Source organism: Tauraco erythrolophus, chromosome 2, assembly GCF_009769465.1.
Source record: "Tauraco erythrolophus isolate bTauEry1 chromosome 2, bTauEry1.pri, whole genome shotgun sequence".
Classification (NCBI taxonomy): Eukaryota; Metazoa; Chordata; class Aves; order Musophagiformes; family Musophagidae; genus Tauraco; species Tauraco erythrolophus.
The window spans coordinates 27,188,530-27,214,516 of NC_141466.1; the positions used below are offsets into that span (position 1 = coordinate 27,188,530).

The 25,987-nt window shown below is 37.7% G+C and overlaps 1 protein-coding gene across 1 annotated transcript; it reads right to left on the minus strand.

The window, feature by feature from the left end:
• Window positions 1–378: 378 nt before the first annotated feature.
• On the minus strand, window positions 379–25,154 carry UFL1 (UFM1 specific ligase 1). Its single transcript, XM_086608182.1, has 19 exons — window positions 25,072–25,154; window positions 24,150–24,295; window positions 23,077–23,105; window positions 22,234–22,331; window positions 21,278–21,392; window positions 19,472–19,602; window positions 18,765–18,823; window positions 14,543–14,689; window positions 13,208–13,383; window positions 12,335–12,514; window positions 11,828–11,948; window positions 8,492–8,614; window positions 6,402–6,522; window positions 5,254–5,417; window positions 3,991–4,121; window positions 3,769–3,849; window positions 2,942–3,027; window positions 2,394–2,574; window positions 379–1,712 (listed from the first exon to the last, which is right to left on the minus strand). Exons 1-19 carry the CDS (start codon window positions 25,146–25,148, stop codon window positions 1,500–1,502), a joined length of 2,379 nt encoding a protein of 792 aa, XP_086464308.1. The 5' UTR covers window positions 25,149–25,154; the 3' UTR covers window positions 379–1,499.
• Between the last annotated feature and the right edge of the window lie 833 nt (window positions 25,155–25,987).

Sequence of the window (25,987 nt, forward strand, 5' to 3'; positions counted from 1 at the left end):
ATAACATTCAATTTTTTACCTTACCAATATTAATTTAACCTTGGTTAATCTGTTACTGAGCTTCCATACTTGGCCTCTTCACCTTTAATTTGTTGCAGTTTCAGGCTTGGAAATCATTGATTAAGCTTATAGAATACATGTAATGTTGGAAAATAGAAATATTTGAACAGAGTAGGGCTTGCACAGAATATGGTTTCTTTCAGCATCAAAGAATTTTGGTTAAGAATGGGTGAATAACATTTTTAGTGAAAACAACTCTCTTGTCTTACTACTCAAACTTGATTTTATGCAAAAATCTGAAATTACACACATGAAATCAATGGGCATTACTGAAACAATACGATTAAAACATTTCCTGTTTTCTATCACTAGAACTATCTTCTCTTAAAATTAAGTCAGAAGTACATTTGACATACAAGAATCATGTCTTTGACAGTGGGAGAACTCTATTTTACACATTTTTCCACTTTCCTGAAGACATAAAGTACCGGTCATGTAAAAATAAGGCTGGTAAAAAACTTGAGGGGACCGCTTTAGCCAATATTTTGGTCTATAAAATTTATGTAGAAAAATCATAAACTAAATTGTTTTCAAGAAACTCAGGATAAACAGAATACCATAAGTTCTCTCAAGGAGCTGACAGAATGCAAGCAAGCGCTTCTAACTGCTATGGGAACTGGACTAAGAACTCAGCAAGTCTGCTGAATGAACATATAGCGTGAAAAATATGGCAGGCATAACAGTATTTACCCACTCCCAAAATACTAGTGCAAAGGGTAGTATCACCTCCTCTGTCCCAATTACAAGTTTTAAACAAGCTGCTATTACAGACATTAACAGAATACCTTAATAGCATGACTGTGCTGATTTTCATAAGCTTACAGTAAATTTAGAAACTCACATTAGTACTGAATCACTTCTTTTAAGTTTAGCAATATACACTTGCACTCAATGTTTTTACTGTTTCGGTCCAGTGAAGAGAAGCTGGAAACATCCACTAATGATATCAAAAAGTAAAGATGGCCTTTAATTGATATACTATTAGGTATCAGTATATGTTTCAAAACTGGTCTTTGAAATTAAGATATACAGGCTTATATACAGTTATATGCAATCCTCAGATCCCTATAAATCCCAATCAGAGAAGTAAAACTGTAAGCCTGTGAGTGTATGGAACAGAATACACTGTTATTTAAAGAATAAGCATTTCCTGAGACCTCGCATGAAGATGCCAATTAAAACCCACTCGTTTCATACCCAAAACGTCTGAAACTGTGCTCTGTCGCATCTACATTTAATGTGTGTTACACGTACACTGTAGTAGTACACAACAAAACTCCATTTGTTACCATCACCAAACAACCGTGTCCCCTGGCTGTGATCTGTAATTGTTAGAAGCCAAATTTTAAAGCTTGTCAAGTATTTTCTGCTATCCTTCCCTTCAGGGTTAAAAAAAAATTCTGACTGTATCGTGGATGTGGATACACTGAATAATAATTTCATTCCTCTGTTACAGAAGATTTCCTAGGTCTGAGAACAAGATCCTTGATAGAGGTAGTGATTTCCTGGAGCTCTTTTCGAATGGTATCTGATCCTTCCTCCTCTTCCAGGTTATCTGTTGTGTCACAGTCTCCCTGTTCAGTTTTCTTAGTCTGGCTGATCAATTGTTTCACTACTAATCCCTGGTATTTGACTAACAGAGAATGCTGATCCTGAGGGGAAAAAGCAAAACAAAACAAAGGAATGTCAATGTTATGGAGAAGGTATACAGACCTTTAATTAAAGATCAAATTTTTAAAAAAGCATTCTCCCATTCTTGCCTAAAGAGGGTTAGTGATAGGTAAATATATCTCTATCAAGTTATTTTGCAACCTAAATTCTGAGAGACATTCAAAGAGGCAGAAAAATGAAAGTGTATCCATGCTGCAAACCAGGACAAGTAATCACTGAAGCAGGAAAGCAATGCAGTTAGTAAAGATCACCAGTTTTGGCAGATTAGAATAAAGATTTTCAATATTTTTATTTTTGAAGAGGTACATCTTTCTTTAAAACTGAATTAGATAAGTTTAAAAAGCAACCATCCTCTAGCTGGAAGGAAAGAGTGTAAAAAACTTCAGTTACACCCCCAAAACATAGCTGTGTCTACAGATAAAGGCAAAAGTTACAGTACTAATAACAGATTGACTTTTAATTTTATTAAAAAAACATTGAAGACAGATCCCTGAAATGACACGTTTGAAACACTACGGATCAGAAAACTTACATATGCTGTATATAAAGTAATGATCAGACATGAAACACAAAGGTGCCAGTCTTATGCAGCAGAAATAGCATAAGGCACAACTTTTATGTCCATAGTCACACTTTTCCCTTAAAAAGCTAGAAATGAATACCTCTGGGATCTTGCCACTTAGGAAATTAATGATCTGTGGTACTGATCTTCCTGGTGCATGAAGCATACAGTGGGTCAAAAACTGAAATAACAGCACTGATGTCAGGTGCAGAACAAGAGCTGGATCTTCTGTGACTTTTAGCTGTTCAATCAGAGCTTGTCTATGCTGAAACAGGACTTGCCTAAGGAACAGGAACACATTACATAAAAATATGTTTCTTGTTTTCTCTTGCAGTAGTTGATAATAGACTCGAAAACATATCTTAATCATTCAATTAATTTTATTTTTATCCTCTGACTGACTAGTTCTTCATGTGAAATTTCACAAGTAAGCAGTCAGTCAAGCGAATTACCTATATATGAACTTCCTTCTCCCATGGAATTAGAACTGCTTGGCTTTGTATTTTTCAGATAAAACAGTTTGGAAAGAAAGACTGTCTCTTTCTTAACACATTCTGTGTGACTGCTACCAAACTAACCATCTGACATTTATGCAGCAGCAGAGCTACATTTAGCATACAGTGCATAGAATAAATAAAATTAAGGTACCTTTCCTTCTTTTTGTCTCCTTTTTTCACCATAATACCACAAATATCCACTGCAGAATCAAGGCATGAAAGAAAATCTTCTACACTCTATTAAAAAATAATATAAATATTTAATCTGTGTTGGCAGATTATAAAGAAGGTTAACTACTGTTCACAATTAATCACACAAACAGATGACTGTGAACACATTTGGAATAAACTATGGAAGAAAAGAAGTAAAAATATTTAGTAGAAATTAATTTAATTTATCTTCCAATAGTTCATATACTTAAATACTAAAAAACCCTATAATCCATTAGTTTTAAAAATGGAATTAAAAGAGGAATACATGTTCTACAATTATTTACACATAATTTTTTTCTCAAGAAACATATCAGTATGGCCTTTTGCATAAAATAATTAATAAATTACTTTCCTTTGTACTTACACTGCCATAATCTGAAGCACTTTTTTAAAAATATCCAGCATTTTACTTGTTAAGAAACACATGGGACAACAATCAGGAACTTCAGAAACAAAATACAAGAAACATCAACCTCTTTAAACTGTAGATTCTCTCTCAGCTTTAACTTTTCTCATGTGGACATAAAAGATGCACTGGATTGCATCTAGAATCAGTATCAAAATGTAAGATCACCTTTTCACCTCTTAAAATTCACAGATATGAAAATGTACTTACTCTCACTGACTTACACAAATTCAAAAGATTATTTTGCCTTCATCCTTCACAGCAGCAGCTGCTATGTACTACACTATGTAGGTCATCTGTTTATTAGCATTCTATCAGCAGAATGGAAAATCTAACTCGAAGATTCTGGATCACTTTACCTTGCCATTCAGAGAAGTATGCAGTTTAGTTAAAGGACCTTTGGTGTCTTCTGGCAATTTACCTAAAATCTTGGTCCGACCCTGCATGAGTCAAGAATGGAAATAATCCACAATATTAATTACCATTTAGCTGTAGGCATGTTTAAACAGAAAATAATTAAATATGAAATAAACATCATTGATCTACTTGAGACTGTTAAAAAGGAGCTGTTATCTGTGTACCTCACTTGTGATTGTAGAGTAATTTTCTGTTGTCATCATAGAATCAGATGCTAGGAAGTTGAAAATAAGGTTTGTAATATCTGTACAGACAGTCTTCAACAGGTGCTTGGCAAGGTTAGTCTGAGTCTCATCTGCCAAAAGAAGTTAAGTGATTAAAAGCAACTTATAGTTATCTGATTCCTGTGACAGTTACAACAGCACTTGCTAAAACCTGGACTCTATCCACGTTGTAGTAGTAGTAGAGAAAGTTATCTGGATACATGAAGCTAACATCCCTAACATTTGCAGTTGCTTATGGAACATTCTTCAGTGAAAAATATGAGCTTTCAGGTCCGTAACTGCATTTTGATGCACTGTTAGTATTTCAAAGGTGTATCTGCATAAGCAGTAAAGTAGTCCCTGTACAATCCTCCTGAACCACTAATGAACAACCACTGCTCTCCACCATAGACTCATACATACACCAACAAGTAAACAATATGTAGATGAAAAGTCTACAGGATAATCAGTTAAGTGGAAGAGCAGGCACATGACTTAAGACTGAAACAGTAGAATTTTAGAAAAAAAAGAGGCTACAGAACACATGTACAAGAAGAGAGGCTAATGGGAAATAATTCCATTTATTCCTAAACATATCACCGTATTTTTGCTAGTGTTTCCTTTTGTTGTTAAGTTTTCCACAGTGAAAGTTCTCGAAGAAAGCTGAACACAGCTGAGAATCTTGGAAATGCCTACAATATGTTCCTAATTCTACTTTTCGGTCACAAAACATAGGTAGTTAAGATATCTTACAAAGTAACCCGCTGCAAAATGAATCTACCCCTTTTTGAAAAACTACCTTCAAAGAGCAGCTACTTTCAGTATGAAACCTAAAAGAGGTTTTAATGGGGGCTTCTAAGAATCAGGTAGTATTCAATTCTTTCATTAGTGGCACAGGTCACAGAATGAAGTAAGCTTACTAATATTTTTTTTTTTTCTTTTCATTTTCCCCATACAATAAAAACTGGGAACAGATGCAAACACTTTGGAAAGAAAGACAAGAACCCACAATTATCTTGACAAAAGATATGACATATATGGGTATGAAATAAAGTATTTCAATAAGTGCTCTCGAGCAGAAGGCCAGTGTTAGGCAGTGTAAACACATCTCTAAGTCTTTCCTTTTTACACTGCTGCTCTTTTTTGACCTTGAATGTAGATTCTGGTATAAATTTAACATCTTCAAGAAGTACATTCATTTTTTAAAGTATATATTTATTGTACCTGTGAAATGCTTTGTTCCTTTTTCAAATAACCGAATGTTGTTGTACAAGTTTGAGAATTCCTCCTGCAAGTCCTTCATAGTCTGTCTTCTGCTAGCTCCACCGGAAGATATTGAAGACGTAAAAACAGAACGTACAACTTCCTGATAAGTTTTTGTTAAAGGTCTTAGAACAGGGAAGAAGAAAGGAGAAAAAGGGAATATTAGGCAAGGTGTAAAACTCTAAGTTTTTCCAAATATTTCAGCAACAGAGAAGCTACCTCATTACACAGTAAATGAATGGAACATGAATGTCATAGATTGGTGAGATACATAAAAAGCAAATAATTGAAATCAGAAAAAAAGCACTAGGAACTTAAAATGTAGTTTTGTAATTGCAGAAGTACTACTGGTTACAGTAGGTATGGCACGTAAGTGCTTGCCAAAGTTTTAACTCATAACAACTCTTAAAAGGAAACAAGATGAAAGACAGAAAAGATTTCCAGAAGCAACACTATTCACAAACTCTTTCAGAAGTCTGTGGACAAATTTCAGATCAATGAGAGCTGTAAGAGGGGAAGACTTAAGTTGCATGAAAATAGCATAGGCCCTTCTAAAGATGTAGTTACCATTGCTCTCCAAGTTTATTCCAGGCTTGGGTTGTTCAGTACTATCATATCCTTTTTGCTCTGAACACAGATATTTACATCCTCTCTCTTGTTTGGAGCATCTTTTAAAAGATGTTAATAGTTTTTGCTTAGATCTGTTCGCTGACCTAGCTTACTACCCAGCTCACACAGGTAGCAGTGGAGCCACAAAAGACAGGCAACACGAATGTATAACAAGGGCTGTACAGAAGATGAGACCGGTGAAATTCCAACATAGATCACTGTAAGGGGGTGGAAATACACTCATGAACCTGAAAATATGCTTGCTGACAAAGGATGCAGAACCATCTACTGCTAAGCGGAAGAACTACTTCTCATTACCGTGTCAGCAAGGTTTTCTAATACATGAGCAAGTATGTAACACGGAGCTGTACAGAAAAAGAATATTGTGGTTCACTTCCACCGGTAAAATGTTTTTTCCTAAGCAAGAAAACAGATTGAAGAGAAGATTCATCTGACATGAATCACAGACTTTCTAACTCCAGTTGAATTACTGAAATTACCTTATTAGATGTTCAGCAAGTTCTGTAATAAGCTCTTCAGGACAATCCTGCATGTGGGTCTTTAAAACATCCTCAATTTCCTCTTGTGACATGAAAGGGAACTCCGGCTGCTTATTCCTACCTGTAGTGGCCATGAGCAACATTCACTGAGAAAGCATTGTATTTAGTCTTGCTGCAGTTACTCTGTGGCATGAGACACTGAAATGCTTCAAAGTCCCAATCTCCATTGAAGAAATGAATTACCAACAATGCAAAAAAGAGGAATGACTACAAATGACAGTTAAATTTTACACATATGAAAAACTGCCAAAATTTCTCTTTTGATCACTTAGAAGTCATTTTCTGTAACAGACAACTAGTATGTGAGGATATGCATTTTTGGTGAGAGATTTCAAACTGCCTGGCCCATCCATTAGTTCAGAAATCATGACATCACAAGGATCAAATCATTTTTTTTAAATGCCAAAACTGAATAGAACGATCCTATTCGAAGGATTTCACAAGGTTGCTGGTTTTTTTTCCTTTTAACGCCATTTAGTAAGGTACACAATCATGTAACAGAGAGTATCCTAAACTTGAGGTTACAGCATAAAATTTGAGACAGGATAGAGCAAGAATATTAAACTAAACAAGAAGTTCCAATAATAGAAGCAACTTACATACTGCTTGTAAATGCACAGAAATTAATGCATCTGCTTTTTTGTTTTGGACAAAACAGGAAGTTTGTCTGTATGCTGCAGAATTTAGTTTTTATATATAAGAATGAGATGAGGATAATAACAGGGAACCAGAAACGGACAGGCATTCCATGTTCCAGATGCAGCATAAACCAGGTTTATTCTGCACATAAGGTAACTGAAGGAATGGAAATCAATGATGTTCCTAGTTGTGCCACAGTAGCAATGAATAACATATAAGGCTATATAAACAGGTAGAAAGGGAGCTTAAATCAGGTTTTGGAAGGGTCTTATTTGAATTTGAATGGTTATGTCTGAATTTATCTTGGGATTTTGGTTCAATCTATTTATTATAATACAGCAACACAAGCAGTAACAATGGTAAAACACGAAAAGCTACAACCAAAAAAAGGTGATGTAACTGTTTCACTCAGTAACTGAGCAGTCTTGAAAAAGAACTTAATTTATATGTGAATTACAGTAATCCATGAGAGTAATATCACACAAAATTGAGATGCTGTACTTCAAATATCACGTTTAAAAGTATTTTTCAGCCAGTATTGGAAGCCTAGGTACTATATATAAAATGGAAGTACCTAGTTCTGGAACTCCATCAAATAAAAGAAGTAACACGTAATTATGATCATTTCATTTCCAGCCACTATTTGCTAGAAGTCTAACAATGTAGGTGTTTCCTTCTGAGGAAGCCATCCATGTTCCTCCTCCTAACAGTAAAGGCAGAGAAACGGGCACCAATAAGGAGCAATTCAGACTCATTCTGTAACACATATCTAAAACAAGCGAGACAGAGTAGGCCTTCAAAGCACCTCCTTTCCTCCATTACAAAGTCCATAGTTATAAAGCTAACTAGCTCATAGGTAGAAGGCTCATTCAGAAGAATCTTATTTAAAATATTAATAATGTTATTAATAATAATTAATAATAAAATATTTGACTATATTTTATACTTATGATCAAAAACATCTAAGTACTGTTTCACTGCTATGATTTGTTAATTTCAGCTAATTAAGCTTTGGAACTGGATGAGAACTTCTCCTTTTATCATATGCTATTCAGCAGGTGTTAAGAAACCAAGTATAATATTAATCCCCAAATCTAAGGCACTTGCTACATAAAATCAAATTTAAAAAAACCCAAAACACCTGCTCTCATTTTCCTTATTTAAATCTCTTTTTTATAGACTAAGTTGTACTATTCAGTGAATACGGTATGCCCATTTCATTTAGACAGCAGTATCATACCCATTGATACAATTCCCACAGAATAGCGTTCTCAAATTCTTTGATATTTTACTTCACCTTACCAATACAGTCGGGAAAAGAGAGACGTGGAAAAGCAAGTGATAGAAACATGTCAGTATGAGTAGATAGTGCTCAAAATAAAAAGACAAACCTGAGCTAGTTGTTTGTGACTCTTCATCACTGTCAGCATCCTTTCTTCCTTTCTTCTTGGTTTTCTTAATCTTGATCTCTCTAGCATTACCACCTCCTCCTCCTCTCACGCTTCCACTGCCCTCTGGTGGAGAACCATTTGCTTAGTACACAGTAAAGTTCTAGCACTTAAAAAAGTTTACAGTATTATGGTAATTTATCTGCATTACTCGCTAATGCCGAACTAAAAAAACACAACCTGATTCTAAACATCACCTACAATACATATTCCAAAATCTTATGGCCAAAAGTTTAATTCTTAAGAAAAAAAAGCAACTGGGTCAAAGCTTTGTTTAAGCTAGTGTCACTAATAAACACAAATACTAATCATATCAAATGTATGCATAATTAAAACAAGAAGAGCAATATCTTTTTCCAGCTGAAAACAGATGAGATACCAGTGTCCGTAATGTAATGGAAGAATTTCTGTTGGCTGAAAATAGCATCTTTGTAAGCATTTAGCATTTTTTTCAGCGATGCTAAGTAACTGAGCTACTCAAAAATATTCCAGATAATGTAACTTTGCTAACTTTCAGAGAAAGAATTCTACGTAGTAAGCATTTATCCAAAACATTCCTGGAAGTGTGCATTCAATTAACTAGAATGCTAATTCTTTTTCAACTATTCCTAGATGACTATAAAGCAACGAGATGTTCCAGTTACAACAAACATAAATTACTTAGTTCATAGGCCTTGTAATCCATGTATTCACACTGCAGACAGGATTTCTATTTGGAATACAGTCCCCTTCCACAAAGTAAGCTGCTCTGCTGTTTGCTCCCTTTATCACTGCTTGTTCCCTTGTTTTTTTCACTTGAAACAAATTTAAACTCCAGAATAGCTGGTTCTACACACGCACTAAGTCTTGAGGAAGTAGTTATTTCTCCATTTAAATATATGTCCAAGATTTCAAGTAACTACATTAGGCAACAGTACCACCATTTAAGAAAAGGAAACACAAAACCAATATGCTACAACTCACACAGCTAACTGCATCTGTTATGTGCTACAGATGGATTTTTAAGCATTACTTTGCAGGAACAGCAAACTAGTTCAATATATAGTCAACTGTGCAATATACTAGTTATTTTGGAAACAAGCTCCCTTCATTCCGTATTTCACGTTATAGCCGTATAGAAAAAGCTGCAATCTGCAGTCAGGATCTTATCCCCAGACAGATGAAGCAGGAGAGACTACTGCCAGAAAAACCATTTTATGACAACAGGATACACAGAGTGTAACATACACAAAGGATTACAAGAGTACATGCCTCTACAGATACTTGTTTGTAACAGACTGTTGCAAACGGTAAATAGAGAACTTATCTTCAAAATTTTCATTAATCCAATACATGGCAGAATCCATATTTGTGATGAACTGCATTAACACTATGCCACGTCACGTTACACTTAAAACAGCAGATATTGATATAGTCACATGCAGACCTTAAGATAGGCAATGTGACACTGGCCACATTCTGCTATTACACAATAATAACATCTAATCCTTAAACCAGGATGTTGATCATTTTAAGGTAATACATCTAACAGTCCACAAAAAACCCAGTGTGTCTAACCCATAGACATGCTCAGTAGAGTCTCACTCCTCAGCGGGTTTGAAACTGTAGTCACTCTACTGATGATTGTTCAATTAAAATTTAAGTTTTCCTCCTTCAGCTCTGGCCAAGAAAAATCTGTTGCTTCTTATGGCAAGAATAAGTTTAGATTCCACGCCACTGTCATGGCCTTTGTTCTGGTTTTGGCTGGGATAGAGTTAGTTTTCTTCTTAATAGCTAGATTAGTACTGTGTTTTGGATACAGTATGGGATTTGGTATGAGAAGAATATTGACAATACACCGATGTTTTCAGTCGTTGCTAAGACATCAAGGACTTTTCAACTCCCCGTGCTTTGCTACCAAGTGCACAAGAAGATGGGGAGCATAGCCAGTACAGCTGGCCCAAACTGGTCAATGGGATATTCTGTACCATATGACATCATGCTCAGATTATAAAGCTGGGGGAAGAATAATGAAGTGGGGGATGTTTGGTGTGATGGCGTTTGTCTTCCCAAGTAACCGTTACACATGATGGAGCCCTGCTTTCCTGGAGATGGCTGAACACCTGCCTGACCTATGGGAACACCATACACCTATGGGAAGTAGCTAATCAATTCCTTCTTTTGCTCTGCTTGCGTGCGGGGCTTTTGCTTTACCTATTAAACCATCTTTATCCCAACCCACGAGTTTTCTCACTTTTACCCTTCCGATTCTCTCCCCCGTCCCACTGGGGAGGAGTAAGCGAGTAGCTGCGTGGGGCTTAGTTGCTGGCTGGAGTTAAACCACGACACCTTTTTAAGAACAGAATATAATGTTTTCTTTTTCATATGAGTATATTCAGTTAAGCTACATGCATCAGTGCTCTGTTACTTTCAGCAGCTCATAAAACTCTGCATGTGACTTCAACACGGATTGCTCAGCTGTGCTGTAGCAACACAAGAGCCACATACAGTTTTGGGACTGAAAATATGGTCTTCAGCCTGAATAATATTTTAAAAACCAGAAAGATTTGAAAGGGTTAAACCCACACATTTTATTCTACCTCAGATTAAGATCTATTCCAAACAGCCACTACACAAGTGGAGAAGGCGTGGGATTAATTTAACCTAGAACATACCTTAAAGCAAACTGAAGGAATCTCCAAATAACCGTTATGCATGCCAACAACAGGTAATTGTCTGGCATGGGATTCTCAGAAAAGATGTACAGTATTCTCCAAAAAAGCCCCATCTTAATACCTCATTTCTCAACTGAGACAGAGTGATTTTGGAAGTAACTTCTCCAAACTTTTAAGAAATATTTTCATTTTCCTGGATCCCTGAAAAGTGGAGAGCAAGAGTGTATCTACATTGTGTAATAAAAGATGGTACGGAGGTCCCAGAGCTCATACTGGTTTGGTCAGTCCTCGCTGCAAAACTCAATCTTACGTGACCATACCATATACACTAATAAACAAACATGGATTTCCTGTTTCTAATGCCAGTTGCCTTGTGTTGGACTAACTGAAACACTTCCTCCACACTTCTAAATCTGAAATTAGTTCTCATGGACATAGCTCAGATGTATCTATACCAATAGGATAATGACGAGAAGTGGTTTGACTATTTCTTAAATATCTTCAGCAACGGAATGGAGGCAACTAATGGACTACAAAATATAATAAATTTACATTTGAATATTTCCAAGGCTAAATAAGCATCCTTTTTTTTTTTTTTGGCTTGAGCTAAATATTGATTCCTTACCTGTTGCTTTTTTTCTTCTTTCATCCTTTTTGTCTTTTTTATTAGCATATGAATTCTCTAAACCAGAAGCCTGTTTTAAATCTTCTTCAGTGATTAAATTAACAGGGTTATTTTTCATTTCCTAAAAGGAAGAACACGCACTTAATATCAAAAAGATACACACAGCAACAAAAGATACATACGAAACATTTAAGCCACTTGGCCATTTTTCAGTATAGTAATTGAACACCATCTTTTACAAGTGCAACACGCGAAGAGACATTTATTCTTCTCTTCAAAATTCAGCATCTGATCATACCATTAGTGTGATGGCACTCCCTGAGTGAAACTGAGTATACATTAAATTATACTGATCACACATACAAACCTTTTCTTCATTTTTGCCCTTCTTCTCAAGCTGTATTTCAGATGAGATGTAAAGAGATAGTAACAGCAAACAAAAAGTCACATAAACTATACTCCAACACTCAATGTATATTGTGACTTGACCGATAAAAAAATCTGTACCTTTTCAGCTTTCTGTTGCATCATATCAGAAAACAGATCAGCACAGCTGCTTAGAAATTTCTCACTGACCACAATAGTGTCACTGAAGACTAAACCTGAAGAATTTTTATTTAAAGATCTCATCACTTGCTGAAGCAAAATCCCAACATCTTCTATTGACAATGAACTGGGTAGAAGAGTCTAGGGTAAAGAAAATCAAAATCATTCACATTCAATAATCTGTTCTAGAATGGACAGACATACTTATATGTGGATAAACAGGATCCAAAGGAACCTCATTTGACATCTGTTAACTATTTAGCACACATTGCATTTTTAAAATCAAACTAGTAATTTAAGAGTAAACATTATTTTATATCTTCTGACATCTCAAATCGACATTGCTCTAGAATGTGTTACCTCTGGGAAAAGGCATGGCAACTTCTTCAAAATGCAGATCAAAAGATATGAGTAACACCAAACACAAAACAACAGCAGGCCTCCTTACAAGTGACAAAGTAGTGCTGTAAGGCCTAAAATTAGGATTTAGCCAGGACAAAACGGCTAATATCCCTCTGCTTACCAAAACTGTCCTAAGAGTTCAGTTTACACTTTTTTCCAAAACATCTCCACAGAAATATGTTGCTTTCTAGCAGAATATATTAGCACTAATTTTGAAATGAAAGTTAGTCTTAGGTATCTATCAACTGAATACTGACATGACAATTTAAAGGCAAATTATGCCTTTTTACTTGTTATGTTACTTAAACTGAATATTCTTCTTTGACAACACGGAATTTACATTATACATATGTGTAGCTTAAAAAAGGTATCATTTGATACAAAAATAAGACAAAATAAATACATCCAACAACAACCAAAAGGATGGCTTACTGCTACATCTATCCAGTTTCCAGAGCTGATGGCTTCCTCTACAGAAGCTTCAACTTGATCCACAATTTCTTGACCAACACAAGCTGCTCTCAGAAATAAGAGTTGTGTAGACTTGTATCTTTTTTTAATGTAGCCTGCTGGGTCAGGGATGCCAAGTCTGTACAACGCATCAAATTCTATAAAATAAGATGTCTGTTACATTTAAGTACCTTCATTTACCTTTTGTGGTAATTTTTTTTTGGAAGCAGGAAAAGAAGAGCTACGCATAGTTTTTATACAAATAAATGCAACTTCAAGTTGATGCTGACCTAAAATTTAGTTCAGTACAAGCTACAGCTAAACATAGTTAATAGAAATATGAGGATTAAATGCTAGACATGACTTCAGGCTGAGTTTCGGAAAAAATTATTTTTTCAGATTCTTATACCATTAAATTTATCTTTGCAATTATATCTTTCCAAAGTATTCTACTGTAACATCAACAATATTTACAATATATACAATGCCAAAACACTTTGTTTTCTGAAGTTACTCCAATATACTCATAGAATCATGCAGTGTCTCACCAGCAAAGAATTTCAACTATTTGGTAGTTTATACTTAGACGTTCTGAAAACATTCAAAGACTTTGACAGATACTCTATCAGTCAAGCAACATTAAAGAAACACTTAATAGCACTATGGTAAACTATGCCGAACCTTTTCAAACAGCAAGACTAACTGTTATTTAGGGACTGGCCCTTTGGGACCATAGGGTACATTCCTCTGCTTATTCAGGTCCACGTTTTCCCATAGCTCCTGTTTTAAAACACCATCATCCAGCATCGCCCAGCTTTAAGGTAAATAGACTTGTTTGCATTCCAATCAGGACACTCGTGCTACCCGCTCTAGTTCTACAAATCTTATTTTGGAGAAAGTTCTTCCTGTGCACTGCATGCTTGGCTATCTGGTTAATTAATAGACAAAGTCTGGTTGTAAATACGGACACCTGACTGGAAACTCCAACCATGTGGGTCAAACTCTGAAACGTCTACAATGAGCAGTCTAAGAAATGTTTTCAGAACAGTAATAAAAGTAGCATTTCTAACTCTGTTTGTGAGACATAAAGGTACTGTTTAGCAGTATGGTTCTCCCTGCTAAAATATGGTTCTTTGTGATAAAGTAATACACATCATTATAAGAAAGATGGTCTTTTAAGAAAAGGTATTGACTGCTGTATTGATTTCCATTTATTCTTGTAAGGCTTCACTCTAGACACTAGCTACATTAGGGTAAGACCAATTACCTAAACTAGTTTAGAAAGATATTTTATCTATGAGAATAAAGATTAATTACCCAAGTAACCATTCTGCTTGAAAAAGGAATCCACCCAGTTGCTCTGTGTTCTGGCATAGATGTCTGGAACAAACACAGCCTTATCCTGTCTCCCACCAATCACGGTGCCTTTTAGACGACCAGTGTTAACAAGTTCTTCTAGCACAGCTACATGAAGAAAATAAACGAAGCAATGTTTTCCACTTTGATATATCCATTAATCAAACCACAGCAAGTATTTTCCTTGGTTTGTTTCTTCTTTTTTCCCCACCCATTAGTTGTTTTTAAATGAAAGAAAAATTAAGACGGAACTGTGCTTGTTCTAGTGTAACGTTTTCGAGTTCTATAAATTATTTTTAATACTTACGAGAATGTCTTGATAAAAGCTCTGGAAATCATACAATGCTTCAAAAGAGTGAGCCACAATGGCAGGATCAAAACACTTTTTATTGTACGTATACCTGGACACTCGGAGCTTTTAATTTAGAAAGTGTAGTCATAAAAGAATCTTTCTCTGGCCAGATAATAAAATACATGAGCATTTTATTAATAATGTTCACTTAGAATTCACTGCTTGCATGATAACCAAGATGGAAAAAAGAGAGATCTGAACACGCTAAAATGACATGAAAAATTACTACCTAAAGTGCATAAATGTGAGCACCTACCAGTGACCATCTTCGTGGTTTACAATGTTCACACAGTTGCCAATAATAACCTCCTGATAATGCACAAATATTTCTGACAAAGAACCTATTGGTAACTGGTAGTACCCAAAAACTAAGCCCTTTCTTGATGCTAAATAAGGTATTTTCAATCCATTAAAGGTGCACAGGAATATCTGATTTGCCTTCTATGTTCTGCTTTTGCCTTTTCTTAAGTGACTAGATATATTAAAGAAAATCAGTGACGTCAACTGCCAAGCTCTGCTAATTTCTAGAGCTTTGCTACATGACTTTTTTACCTTCAGTTTGTATTGATTTCTATTTCATTGAAAGACAGATTTTACCCTGGAACAGAACACTAAAGGTTATCATATGGTATGGCTCCTTCCTCATTAAATACGAGTACTCGTCAACATTTCAACATGCCTAGTACAGCATATGGAAGTTTAGCTCACGTACACAGGAAAATCTCATTCCAGAAGAAAAACTTGTGTTTATTCAAAGTTTTTGGAAAAAGAGTAAAACTTTCATAGGTTTCTAATCATTTTGTGGAGCACTAGCAATAAATCAGAGTTTTTACAGAGAAAGGAGGAGAAATGAAGACATCAATTAATTTTTGTATTATTTCAAGCCCAGTTCTAAAACTCATGGGCAGGGATGGTGCTTTCATAGATTTCGCAGCCCCTGCTACAATTATCCCTAGATAGTCCTGTTTTAAAACAAGACCACAGGACCTTTGCAGAACTATCGTAATCTCACATTTATTTTTAAAGGTGATTGAGTAGTTTGCAGTGTCCTCTTAGGTCTCTGTCAAAGTCTGGCAAAGATGATAAGCATCCCTCCATGCCTGTCCCACGTCAGCAACATAACATTCAGAAATGAAGAACATCTGTGCTTTCATTATGCTTTCTAATCAGCGTTTTAACTTAAAACAGTTTCTCATTTCATTCATGGACAATGGGATCGAGTGCACCCTCAGCAAGTTTGCAGATGACACCGAGATGAGTGGTGTGGTTGACACACTGGAGGGAAGGGATGCCATCCAGAGGGACCTTGACAGGCAAGTTCAAGGTCCTGCATGTGGGTTGGGGCAATCCCAAGCACAAGGACAGGCTGGGCGGAGAATGGATTGAGAGCAGCCCTGAGGAAAAGGACTTGGGAGTGTTGGTGGATGAGAAGCTCAACATGAGCCAGCAATGTGCGCTGGCAGCCCAGAAAGCCAACTGTGTCCTGGGCTGCATCCAAAGAAGCGTGGCCAGCAGGTCCAGGGAGGCGATTCTGCCCCTCTACTCTGCTCTCGTGAGACCCCACCTGGAATACTGCATTCAGCTCTGGAGTCCCCAACACAAGAAGGACATGAAGCTGCTGGAGCGCATCCAGAGGAGGGCCACGAAGATGATCACAGGGCTGGAGCACCTCTCCTAGGAAGACAGGCTGAGAAAGTTGGGGCTGTTCAGCCTGGAGAAGAGAAGGCTCTGGGGTGATCTTATTGCAGCCTTCCAGTACTTAAAGGGGGCCTACAGGAAAGCTGGAGAGGGATTTTTTACAAGGGCATGTAGTGATAGGACAAGGGGCAATGGATTTAAACTGAAAGAGGGGAGATTTAGATTGGATATAAGGAAGAAATTTTTCACTGTGAGGGTGATGAGGCACTGGAACACGTTGCCCAGAGAAGCTGTGGATGCCCCATCCCTGGAAGTGTTCCAAGGCCAGGTTGGATGAAGCTTTGAGCAACCTGATGTAGTGGATGATGTCCCTGCCCATGGCCGAGGGGTTGGAACTAGATGATCTTTAAGGTCCCTTCCAATCCAAACTATTCTATGATTTGTAAAATTAATTATTTTCTGTCATAATTTCATGTCAACTTAACATGAACAGCAGCACAGCTATGTGATAGAACTAAAGACTGTTGTTTATCTTGTGCAACACTGTGTTGATTAAATAATTAGGTGTCTGCAAATTATTCAAATCATAGAATCACAGAATCATTAGGGCTGGAAGGGACCTTCAAAGGTCATCTAGTCCAACCCCCCTGCAAGGAACAGGGATATCTCCAACTAGATCAGGTTGCTCAGGGCCTCATCCAACCGGGCCTTGAACGTCTCCAGGGATGGAGCATCCACCACCTCTCTGGGTAACCTGAGGTGGTGGTATAGTACACTGAAGTTACTTTTTTTTTTCTAGAAGGGACTCAAAACTGAAAAAGACTACTTTAAAACATATTGCTAATGATGATAAACATAAAACCCAAAGAGCATAATCTACATAATTAAAAAGATATTTTTCAAGTTTCCAGCATTTATGGCATTGAAATGGTATCTCAGAAAATGGATAATATAAAATCAAATGCACTCTGGCAGTGAGTAAAAAGCTCTCTGAAACTTAATGAAACTGCAAAGGAGATGAAGTACAGTAATAAAAAGTAAAGAAAAAGAGGAACAAAATCACTGAAAAAAAAAAAAGCAAAAGAAAGTACTGGAAATACACTTAGCCATCATGATGATTAGTGATGACAGGAAAACACTAGAATTTCAATTCATATTAACACTGTACAATGAGCAATACATGATCATGTACACGCAGGACGTGTTTGAAAAAGACTGTAAACACACTGAAATTTTTCAAGTACTGCAACGTTACTACAAAGCAGTTTAACAAATTTTCCTTTTAATCTAGGAATACCTGGATGGCACATCCTGAAAAAAGAGGAAAACTTAAATTGATTATGTGAAAGCAGAGTGTTTATATGATTTTATTTAAATGTTAAGATTTCCATTTCTAATGAATAAGCTTGCCACAAAGAACAAGAAGGTAAGCAGAAAGACTTTATTGTGGAGCTCAAGTGTGCAATGCCCTGAAGGCAAAAAGACCCAATAAAACAAAAGAGAAATATTAACTTTCAAGAGAAGAGATCGAAAACCATTAAAGGATTCTGAAGACCAGCATAAAAGACTAATGATGCTTGAAGCAGCATTTTGGACATCAAAAGAAAAGCTGCAACATTAGAAGCGAAAAACAATTAAGTACTGCCTCAAAGTTTCAGCAGTTGGATAGAAAATCTTTATGAATCTCTATTTTAGAAAGAAACTGTAGAAAATGAAAGCAAACAGTTTAAGGATATGCTTTATCTCTCAGCATATAAAGACATTTAACTAAGAGCACAACAAAAGCTCTGCCTCCACTATCACAGAGAAAAGTCAGTAAACAAAATCCAGAGCAGTTAATGCCATTTGGCTACATAAAATCTGTCCCCTTTTGTGTGCTCCACTGATAAAACTGCCAGTAGCTAAGGGCAAATAACGAAACAGATGACAAAACGAGTACTGTACTTCTTGCATCATTCTGCCCCCAGAGGCATTTCATCAACATATGCTTTTATTGCTTTAGATGCAGAGAATCTCTCTTCATTTATGGAGAGCACAAAAGGTTTAACCCTTTTTATACTAGAGAGAAACACATGGTTCTTCATTCCAGAATTAAAGCCATATACTAAAATGTTTCTTTGAAAGCATCCTTCTAGTAATGGAGAATCTATGGATTAACTAACAAAAATACAAAACAGTCTGAATGAAACTCACAGTAAAGCAAATGTTCTTGAAATCCATACCGAGTGATCAAGTTACTTACAGGTGTAGGCCTTGGAAAAAAGAAAAACAAACCAACGTAAGTTAATGACCTGAAATCGATGTGGAGAATCTAGAAATAAGAGAGGTTACTCCAGATGGACAGAACTGTGCAGCGTCTTAGCCCCAGAGTGCTACACTGATGTTTAATACAGTTTACGGGGTTTTAATTTTGAATTATGAAGTTCTATCTTATAACAGAGCTACAGTAATTATTGTAAGGAAACTTTTGCTGTCTCAAGTTTTTTCGCTTCATACAAATTGACACGGAAGACTATTGATTTAATAAGAAAAAATCACCTATAATCACGTGTAGTAGGTAGACATCAATATGTAATTGACTGGGCAGTGGTGGAACGACAATGAAGACAGATACTCTCCAAGCAAATGAAAGAACTACTGATTAACATTTTCTTCAGCCAAAACACTTAAATATGTTGGATATTGTACATTGTTATACTGTCCTTGTTCTCCTTCCAAAAGGAGGTACCCATTTCAAAAACGTGAGTCTAATATTTCACCCCAGGAACCGAACTACACTTGAAAAAAAACCTATCCACAGGTCTTTATTTTCTTGTCTTTTTCAATCGCAACTGAATTTGGTCCATAAAGACGTATGGTAAAAATATTTTAATACGTGGTTTGCTGGTGTTGAAATTTACCGAGTGATTGCAGTGAAGAGACCACGAATGCGTGCTCGATGCCGGGACACAAAGGCTTCTGTAAAAATCACCCCACGGTTTTCCTGGTCTAGCTGTCCGTGAATAATTCTACCCAAACGCCTGGATAACGCCTGTAAATAGAAGCTGGGATGACTGCTGAAATTGTATATTAGCGATGTTGAACAAAAATTAATCAAAAAATCCGTATTAACAGATCACCAAATTAGTTTTCCTAAGACAAAATATTCAGAAATGAGGACTAAAAGTGGAAATTATTTAGGTGTATAGAGAATGTGTCATACTACATGTATGTTGATGCCATTATGGCCCACACTCCAAACTTCAGGGAATTCAGCTTTCCTAACAATGCTTTCTTCCATCAGAGATATGTGTATCCAATGATGAAAGAAAACTTTGCAAAAGAAATAAGTATGGTTTGGAGATGCACAATGAAGACTAAGATTTAACCTTTGTATTAATTTTGTACAAACCAGTGGCACAGGAATTCACTATTCATTTTTTCAAACAGTGAAGACAAAAATAAGCAACAATAAACACGAAAGAAGTGCAAACAGTTTAAAAAAATGCATCCTTGCGAAGTGAACTAAACCCAGGAAATATTGCCTAGGAAACACAGAGAAATCATGTAATAATTTTCATATGTTATAAATTTTTTTTAGAAGCTGATCATGCAACGAATATTAGAAGAATTCTGTTCATAAATTGAGAGTCAAGAAGGTTGTCTGTGATACCTGACTCTTCACCTAACACATGACACAGGATTACCCTTTGAAAAAAAACATCTTCCAGACAAAATCCAATTTTGAATGAAAGTCAACAATGCTAAGAGAATTCTCCCTAATCCTTTTAAACGCTACAATAGTCACTAACAAAGGTAAACAGTTTTTTGTTTCTACTCTGAATGTCTGGCTTCAGCTTCTAGAAATGAACATTTATTTTACCTTTTCTGAATAAACCAAAAGGTCTCTACCATTTTATTTCTGCTTCCTAAGTAGCTCATGAGACTGATGAAATTTCCCCTACATCTTCTCTCTAATATTTCAATCAAAGAAATTTTCAGATCTTCTATCAAACTAATCTGTTCCTAACAGTCATAAAGATTCTGAAGAAATTCTGCCCAACAGTGAAAAGGCAAACATCAACCTTAATCTGTGGATCATAGAATCACAGAATCATAGAATGGTTAGGGTTGGAAGGGACCTCAAAGATCATCTAGTTGAAACCCCCCTGCCATGGGCAGGGAAATCCTCCACTACACCAGGTTGCTCAAAGCCTCATCCAACCTGGCCTTGAACACTTCCAGGGATTGGGCATCTACAACTTCTCTGGGCAACCTGTTCCAGTGCCTCACCACCCTCACAGTGAAAAATTTCTTCCTTATATCTAATCAAAATCTCCCCTCTTTCAGTTTAAATCCATTGCCCCTTGTCCTATCACTACATGCCCTTGTGAAAAGTCCCTCTCCAGCTTTCCTGTAGGCCCCGTTTAAGTACTGGAAGGCTGCAATAAGATCACCCCAGAGCCTTCTCTTCTCCAGGCTGAACAGCCCCAACTCTCTCAGCCTGTCTTCCTAGGAGAGGTGCTCCAGCCCTCTGATCATCTTCGTGGCCCTCCTCTGGACCCACTCCAGCAATACCCCTTACACTGCAACCTTTATGTATCTAATGTTTTTCTGCTTAGAATGACAAGCAGCTCATCACAATTAAAGCCATGGATATTGTAAAGATAACAAAAGAAGGTCAACACAACCAGTTCTACATTTGTTAGGCTGGTAGCTTGTATCACCTGTATCAGGAAGTCTCCCGGAAGGTCATACGCCTTGCAGAGTTCCGATATTGTCACTTGGCCAGTTTCCTGCAGTTTATCATTTATTTCTTCTGCTAATTGATTCAGGTAACTCCTTATTTCAAAACAAGAAAAAAAATCCCAACACATTAAGTGTGACATTCAAGATCAACCTGTTATCCACATACTGAACTACTAATTGACCTGGCACTGTACTTCTTTCTGTTGCAAAAATAATGTCCAACTTATTTTAAATGAATAAAGGAAAATGATGTCAGTGAACATGTGGGTTTTTTTAAAAGCTTGCTAACCGGGTAGCTAGTATTAAAATTGGTCATTTATCTGCCTGTATGAAACTGTCAAAAAGCAAAAACAGGAAAACATTGTATATCAGTGTAACTCAGAAAAGGGCTTCAGTGAGCAAGATAGGTCTTAATTATTTCAAGAGAGCCAGGAACTTCACATTATTTGCCAAGAACAAATCCTGCAGCACGATCAATAATAGAGACAAACCCATAAGAGTATTCCTCAGTGGCTGTTAGTGTGCCGAATGCCATGAGATAACTTGCTCATACATCTTAGGCTTGTGAAGTAAAGAAAGAGGAGGGAAAAAACGAGAGGGTTTGTCAATAGCTGAGGCAGACAGCAAAGCCACAGAACAAATGAGATGTGGCTCCTGTTCGCAAAAACACTGGGTAAGAAAGGAAGCCTCTTAACTGCAGGACACTGGGCAGAGACATTCAGTAAGGTCTTTGCTCCATGGATTCACTGGATGCTCTGCTGAGATAGGCCTCACTCACCATTTGGAAAAGAAGCACTAATCACCACCAATCCCTAGTAGCAGTCAAGAAATATGTATTTCACTTCAGAAGCAACAAAGTCTGGCCATCACTTTTAGTCTGCGTTTTAAAAAATAAAAGATGTGAATTATGCATGTTGCTCCTGAAAGTACTCACTCATTTATAAGCTGTCCCAGCACAAGCTGAATACTTTTTTCCGATTTAACGATGTCATTAGCTCTGTTTTCAATGTGCAGAAGGTCCACATTTATTACCTAAAAAAAACCAGCAACAAAACCTGTTATCAGAACTTTAAATTGAAATTAATTCTCAAACATTGAGATATTATACATTCCTATGTCTTGAGGAAAGCTGCTTTTATTTTTTCCTACTACTGCATACGTACACAGTTAATCTGTGATTTGGAATAAAGCACTGACGCTTTAGGGCAAAAAGCTTCTTTGCAACCGTGACAAGGTTAAAAGAAACCTATATAATAAAAAATTTCAGAAAGCTATGCACAGAAAATACTAAAGTCTCTTTCAAAAAGGTTTTCTGATTGCAAGTAATTTTACTCAAGCCAGAAGGGAAAATTAGTCACAGAGGAAGACTACTGGAGGATAAAGATTAGTGGAGACTAGAGATTAATGAAGAGGGAAGATTCAGAGATGAATGTAAAGTTAATTATGCATGCTTCTGCAGCTTTAAATTTAAATGGGAAACATATTTATTTTCTGTTTGCCCTCCCAGTTTAAAGAGTTCATAAAGAAAATCTGTATATTTCAGTGGTGATTTCAGAGGTCCTAGATTATCATTAAGCAGAGAGAACCTTTCAATAAAGGAGCAAATAGAAGGATTAAGTAATGTGCAGTACTCTGACATAAGCTATAAGCTCTTCATAAACTCTGTTCTCTCTTAAAAAAATAACTTAGCTGGAGTGTAACTGATAAATTCCATATTTACAATATACATGGTGAAGAAAAGAAAGAAGTATATAGGTTTTTATTACTAAAAAGTTACCTGTTGTAAGTCAACAATGTTTACTCGACCTTCAAAAAAAAGTACAAATATACTTTTAGTACATAAAATGTTTGAACAAATTTAGAATATAGCATAGTCCATGGTGTATAAAATATTTCTTTTTACTTTCTTTTTACTTTTTTGTAAATCAATTAAACCAACTTCAGCTTTATATATTGCCAAATCACAGAAATCACAAGTGGTCAGTGCAAGATATTCCATACTGTTCTACCTTGCTGACAATCCAACGCAGAAACCACAGAAATAAAAATCACCGTTCAAATTCCCTCTCAATTAGTTTTTGCCTTGATGCTGATCTGGATTTGACCGCTGAGTATCAAAACGGAGATCACCAAAACTTGCTGCCTTTGCATGATGCTACAACTGAAAACTAGCAACTTTCAATTCAATTCAAGCTGTCATACGGATATGATACACAACGGCACAACACAAACTGAGGCATACTTGTGGTAATCATAAGAAAATGACTAATCTGTATGAACATAGTAAGAAAGCTAATTTTCCAAAACATACGATGCCGTGAAATTCACCCTTAAATATAACTAAAAGTATAATATACTGTCTTCTCAAAACCGTTGACAAAAAGCAGTCTGAAGCATATTTGTTTTCTTATGCATCTAAGTCAGATTTTACAAAGCAAACTGGCAAAATAAAAGACCCGTCAATGACAATTTTAAAATGTTATTATTATTAATGATGTGAAGGGAGAAACTCTGAAACTCTGACTCAAGACCAAACATCTGGGCCTGATACTTAACCATACTAAAATGCCAAATTTGCCTTAAAAGGGTTCTTAGACCACTTCTACCTCAGAAATTCTGCAAGGGTGAAAATGAACCACGTAACATATCTGATATTCTTACCTAAAAGCTTAATACAGATCTGAAGTGAAAATAAAATAATAGTAGGTGAATTCATGTGTAGATGAAGCAATACGAAGCAAGCTCACTTTTTTTTGCAAGACTAAGAGTATTGAAGAAAACTTAAATTCTTTCTGTGGTCTTCAAAATTAACTTCCAAATCCGGAGAAAGAAAGCAAATGCCACACTTACCACCACAAACGTGAAGCTCATCCCGGATCTCCTTACTAATCTGTGCTGGAGTGACATACTCTTTTCCATCAAGTGTGTGCACCACTTCCAACTGTTTTTCCGCAATCAGTTTAGTGACAATTTCTATACAGTTCCGTTCCGACAATCTATCAACAGCATAAAAAACAATCAACTATTCTAATAAGTACTTGCTAAAATTACCTCTAAATTGGTGTTTCAAAAATACTAAACACAGGAAACACAGTGAAGATTACTTGCTGTTCTGTGTAAACACGTTTTACAATAAAAAACTAATTTCAGGATCCTGCTTTTCTCACAGCCCCCCGAACCATCCATATGGCTTCACTTCTGTGGGTCATCTCCCTAAAATTACTCTCGAACAGCTGTCGACACCTTGTGCTGTAAGAACGCACCCGCCCCTGAATTTAGGAACAGCTGCGTTTATAGAATTTGTGTCTTTCGTCCTTCGGTGCTTTTTTATTTTAGGTTTTTTGCTTCTTCGGGATTTTTTGTTTCTTTTTTTTTTTTTTTTTTAACAAAAACAAGCTCTGGGCAACACCCTGAACCGCTCGGCACCACATGAGGCAGAAGCGGAGCACTGGGGCCGTGACGACGTGTGGCAGCTCTCATTTAACGGCGACTATACACCCCCCGCGCTTTCGCGGGCCGGCGGACACCCTCCGGGCGCCCCGAACGCCCCTTCGGGGCTCACAAGCGCTGACGCACCGGTCACCGTGCCCGGTCGAACACCCACGAGTCCCCGCCGTGGGTCGGGACCGAGGGCCGCGGCACAGCGCCCCCAGCCCCCCCCCATCCGCCGCGGGGGCGGAGTGGGGGAAGGGAGGGGACGCCGGCGGGCGCTCCGCGGCGGCAGGCGGCGGGCTCTGGAGGCCGCGGCGAGTACCGGCGCCGCCCTGCTCACCTGTGGGCCACCTCGGCAAACTGCGCCCGCTGGAAATCGGCCGCCAGGCGCCGAATCTCCTCCCAGGCGGCCGCCATCGCCGCTTCGCCGCCACACGTCAGCCCCGCCGGGCGGCCTACGGGCAGCGAGCGGGGACAAACCGCCCCGCCGCGGCCGCCGCCCGCAGCGCCGCCTGTCGGGCGGGAGGCGCCCCTACGCTGCCGGACCTCGCTGCGGCCGTGAGCATTATTAAAAAAAAACAGAAAACCCAAAAAAAGCCCAAACCAACATACAAGGAAAAAGCAAAAAGCAGTTTCCTCATGCGGGCCTGACTCCAGCAGCTGGAGCCCAGTGGAGTGAGCGGAGGAGGTGTCCGTCATGGAAGACCACCACCTCCCGCCCGGCGCGGGGAAGCGGTCCGCGCCGCTGGCGCTGCGCCGGTGTCCCGCTGGATTTCCTGCGGGGCAAAAGCCGCTCTGTGGATAGGGATCCTGCGTGGCCGCGATTTTCCCTGACGCTGAACGCGAAACGGCGGTTTGTGTCATGCGGTTTAGACAGCGTGAACAAACAGTTCGCACGGCGTTGGCGCAGCAAATTTTAACTGCGTTTATCGTGAGATGAGCGCGTGGCTTCGGTTTTACCGGTCACTGCGATGAGAAACGAGGGGCAGGGTGCATTGAGCTCGGGCATCTGACCTGAGCTGTCGAGGCTCTTGGAGCCCTTCACAGACAACGAGACAAAACTCCTCAAATTGTTCAGCTCTTCCTAAAACGTACATCTGAGGCAAGTTAACTGATTACTCACTGGAGCTGCCTGGTTTTCTCCATTGCCAAAGAAAACGGCAAGGAAGATTCCTAAGCCGGAGCCTTGATTTAGACATCAGTATTTAGGTGGAATGAATAGTGTATTGGAAGGGCAGGGGAAAAATGTGATAGCG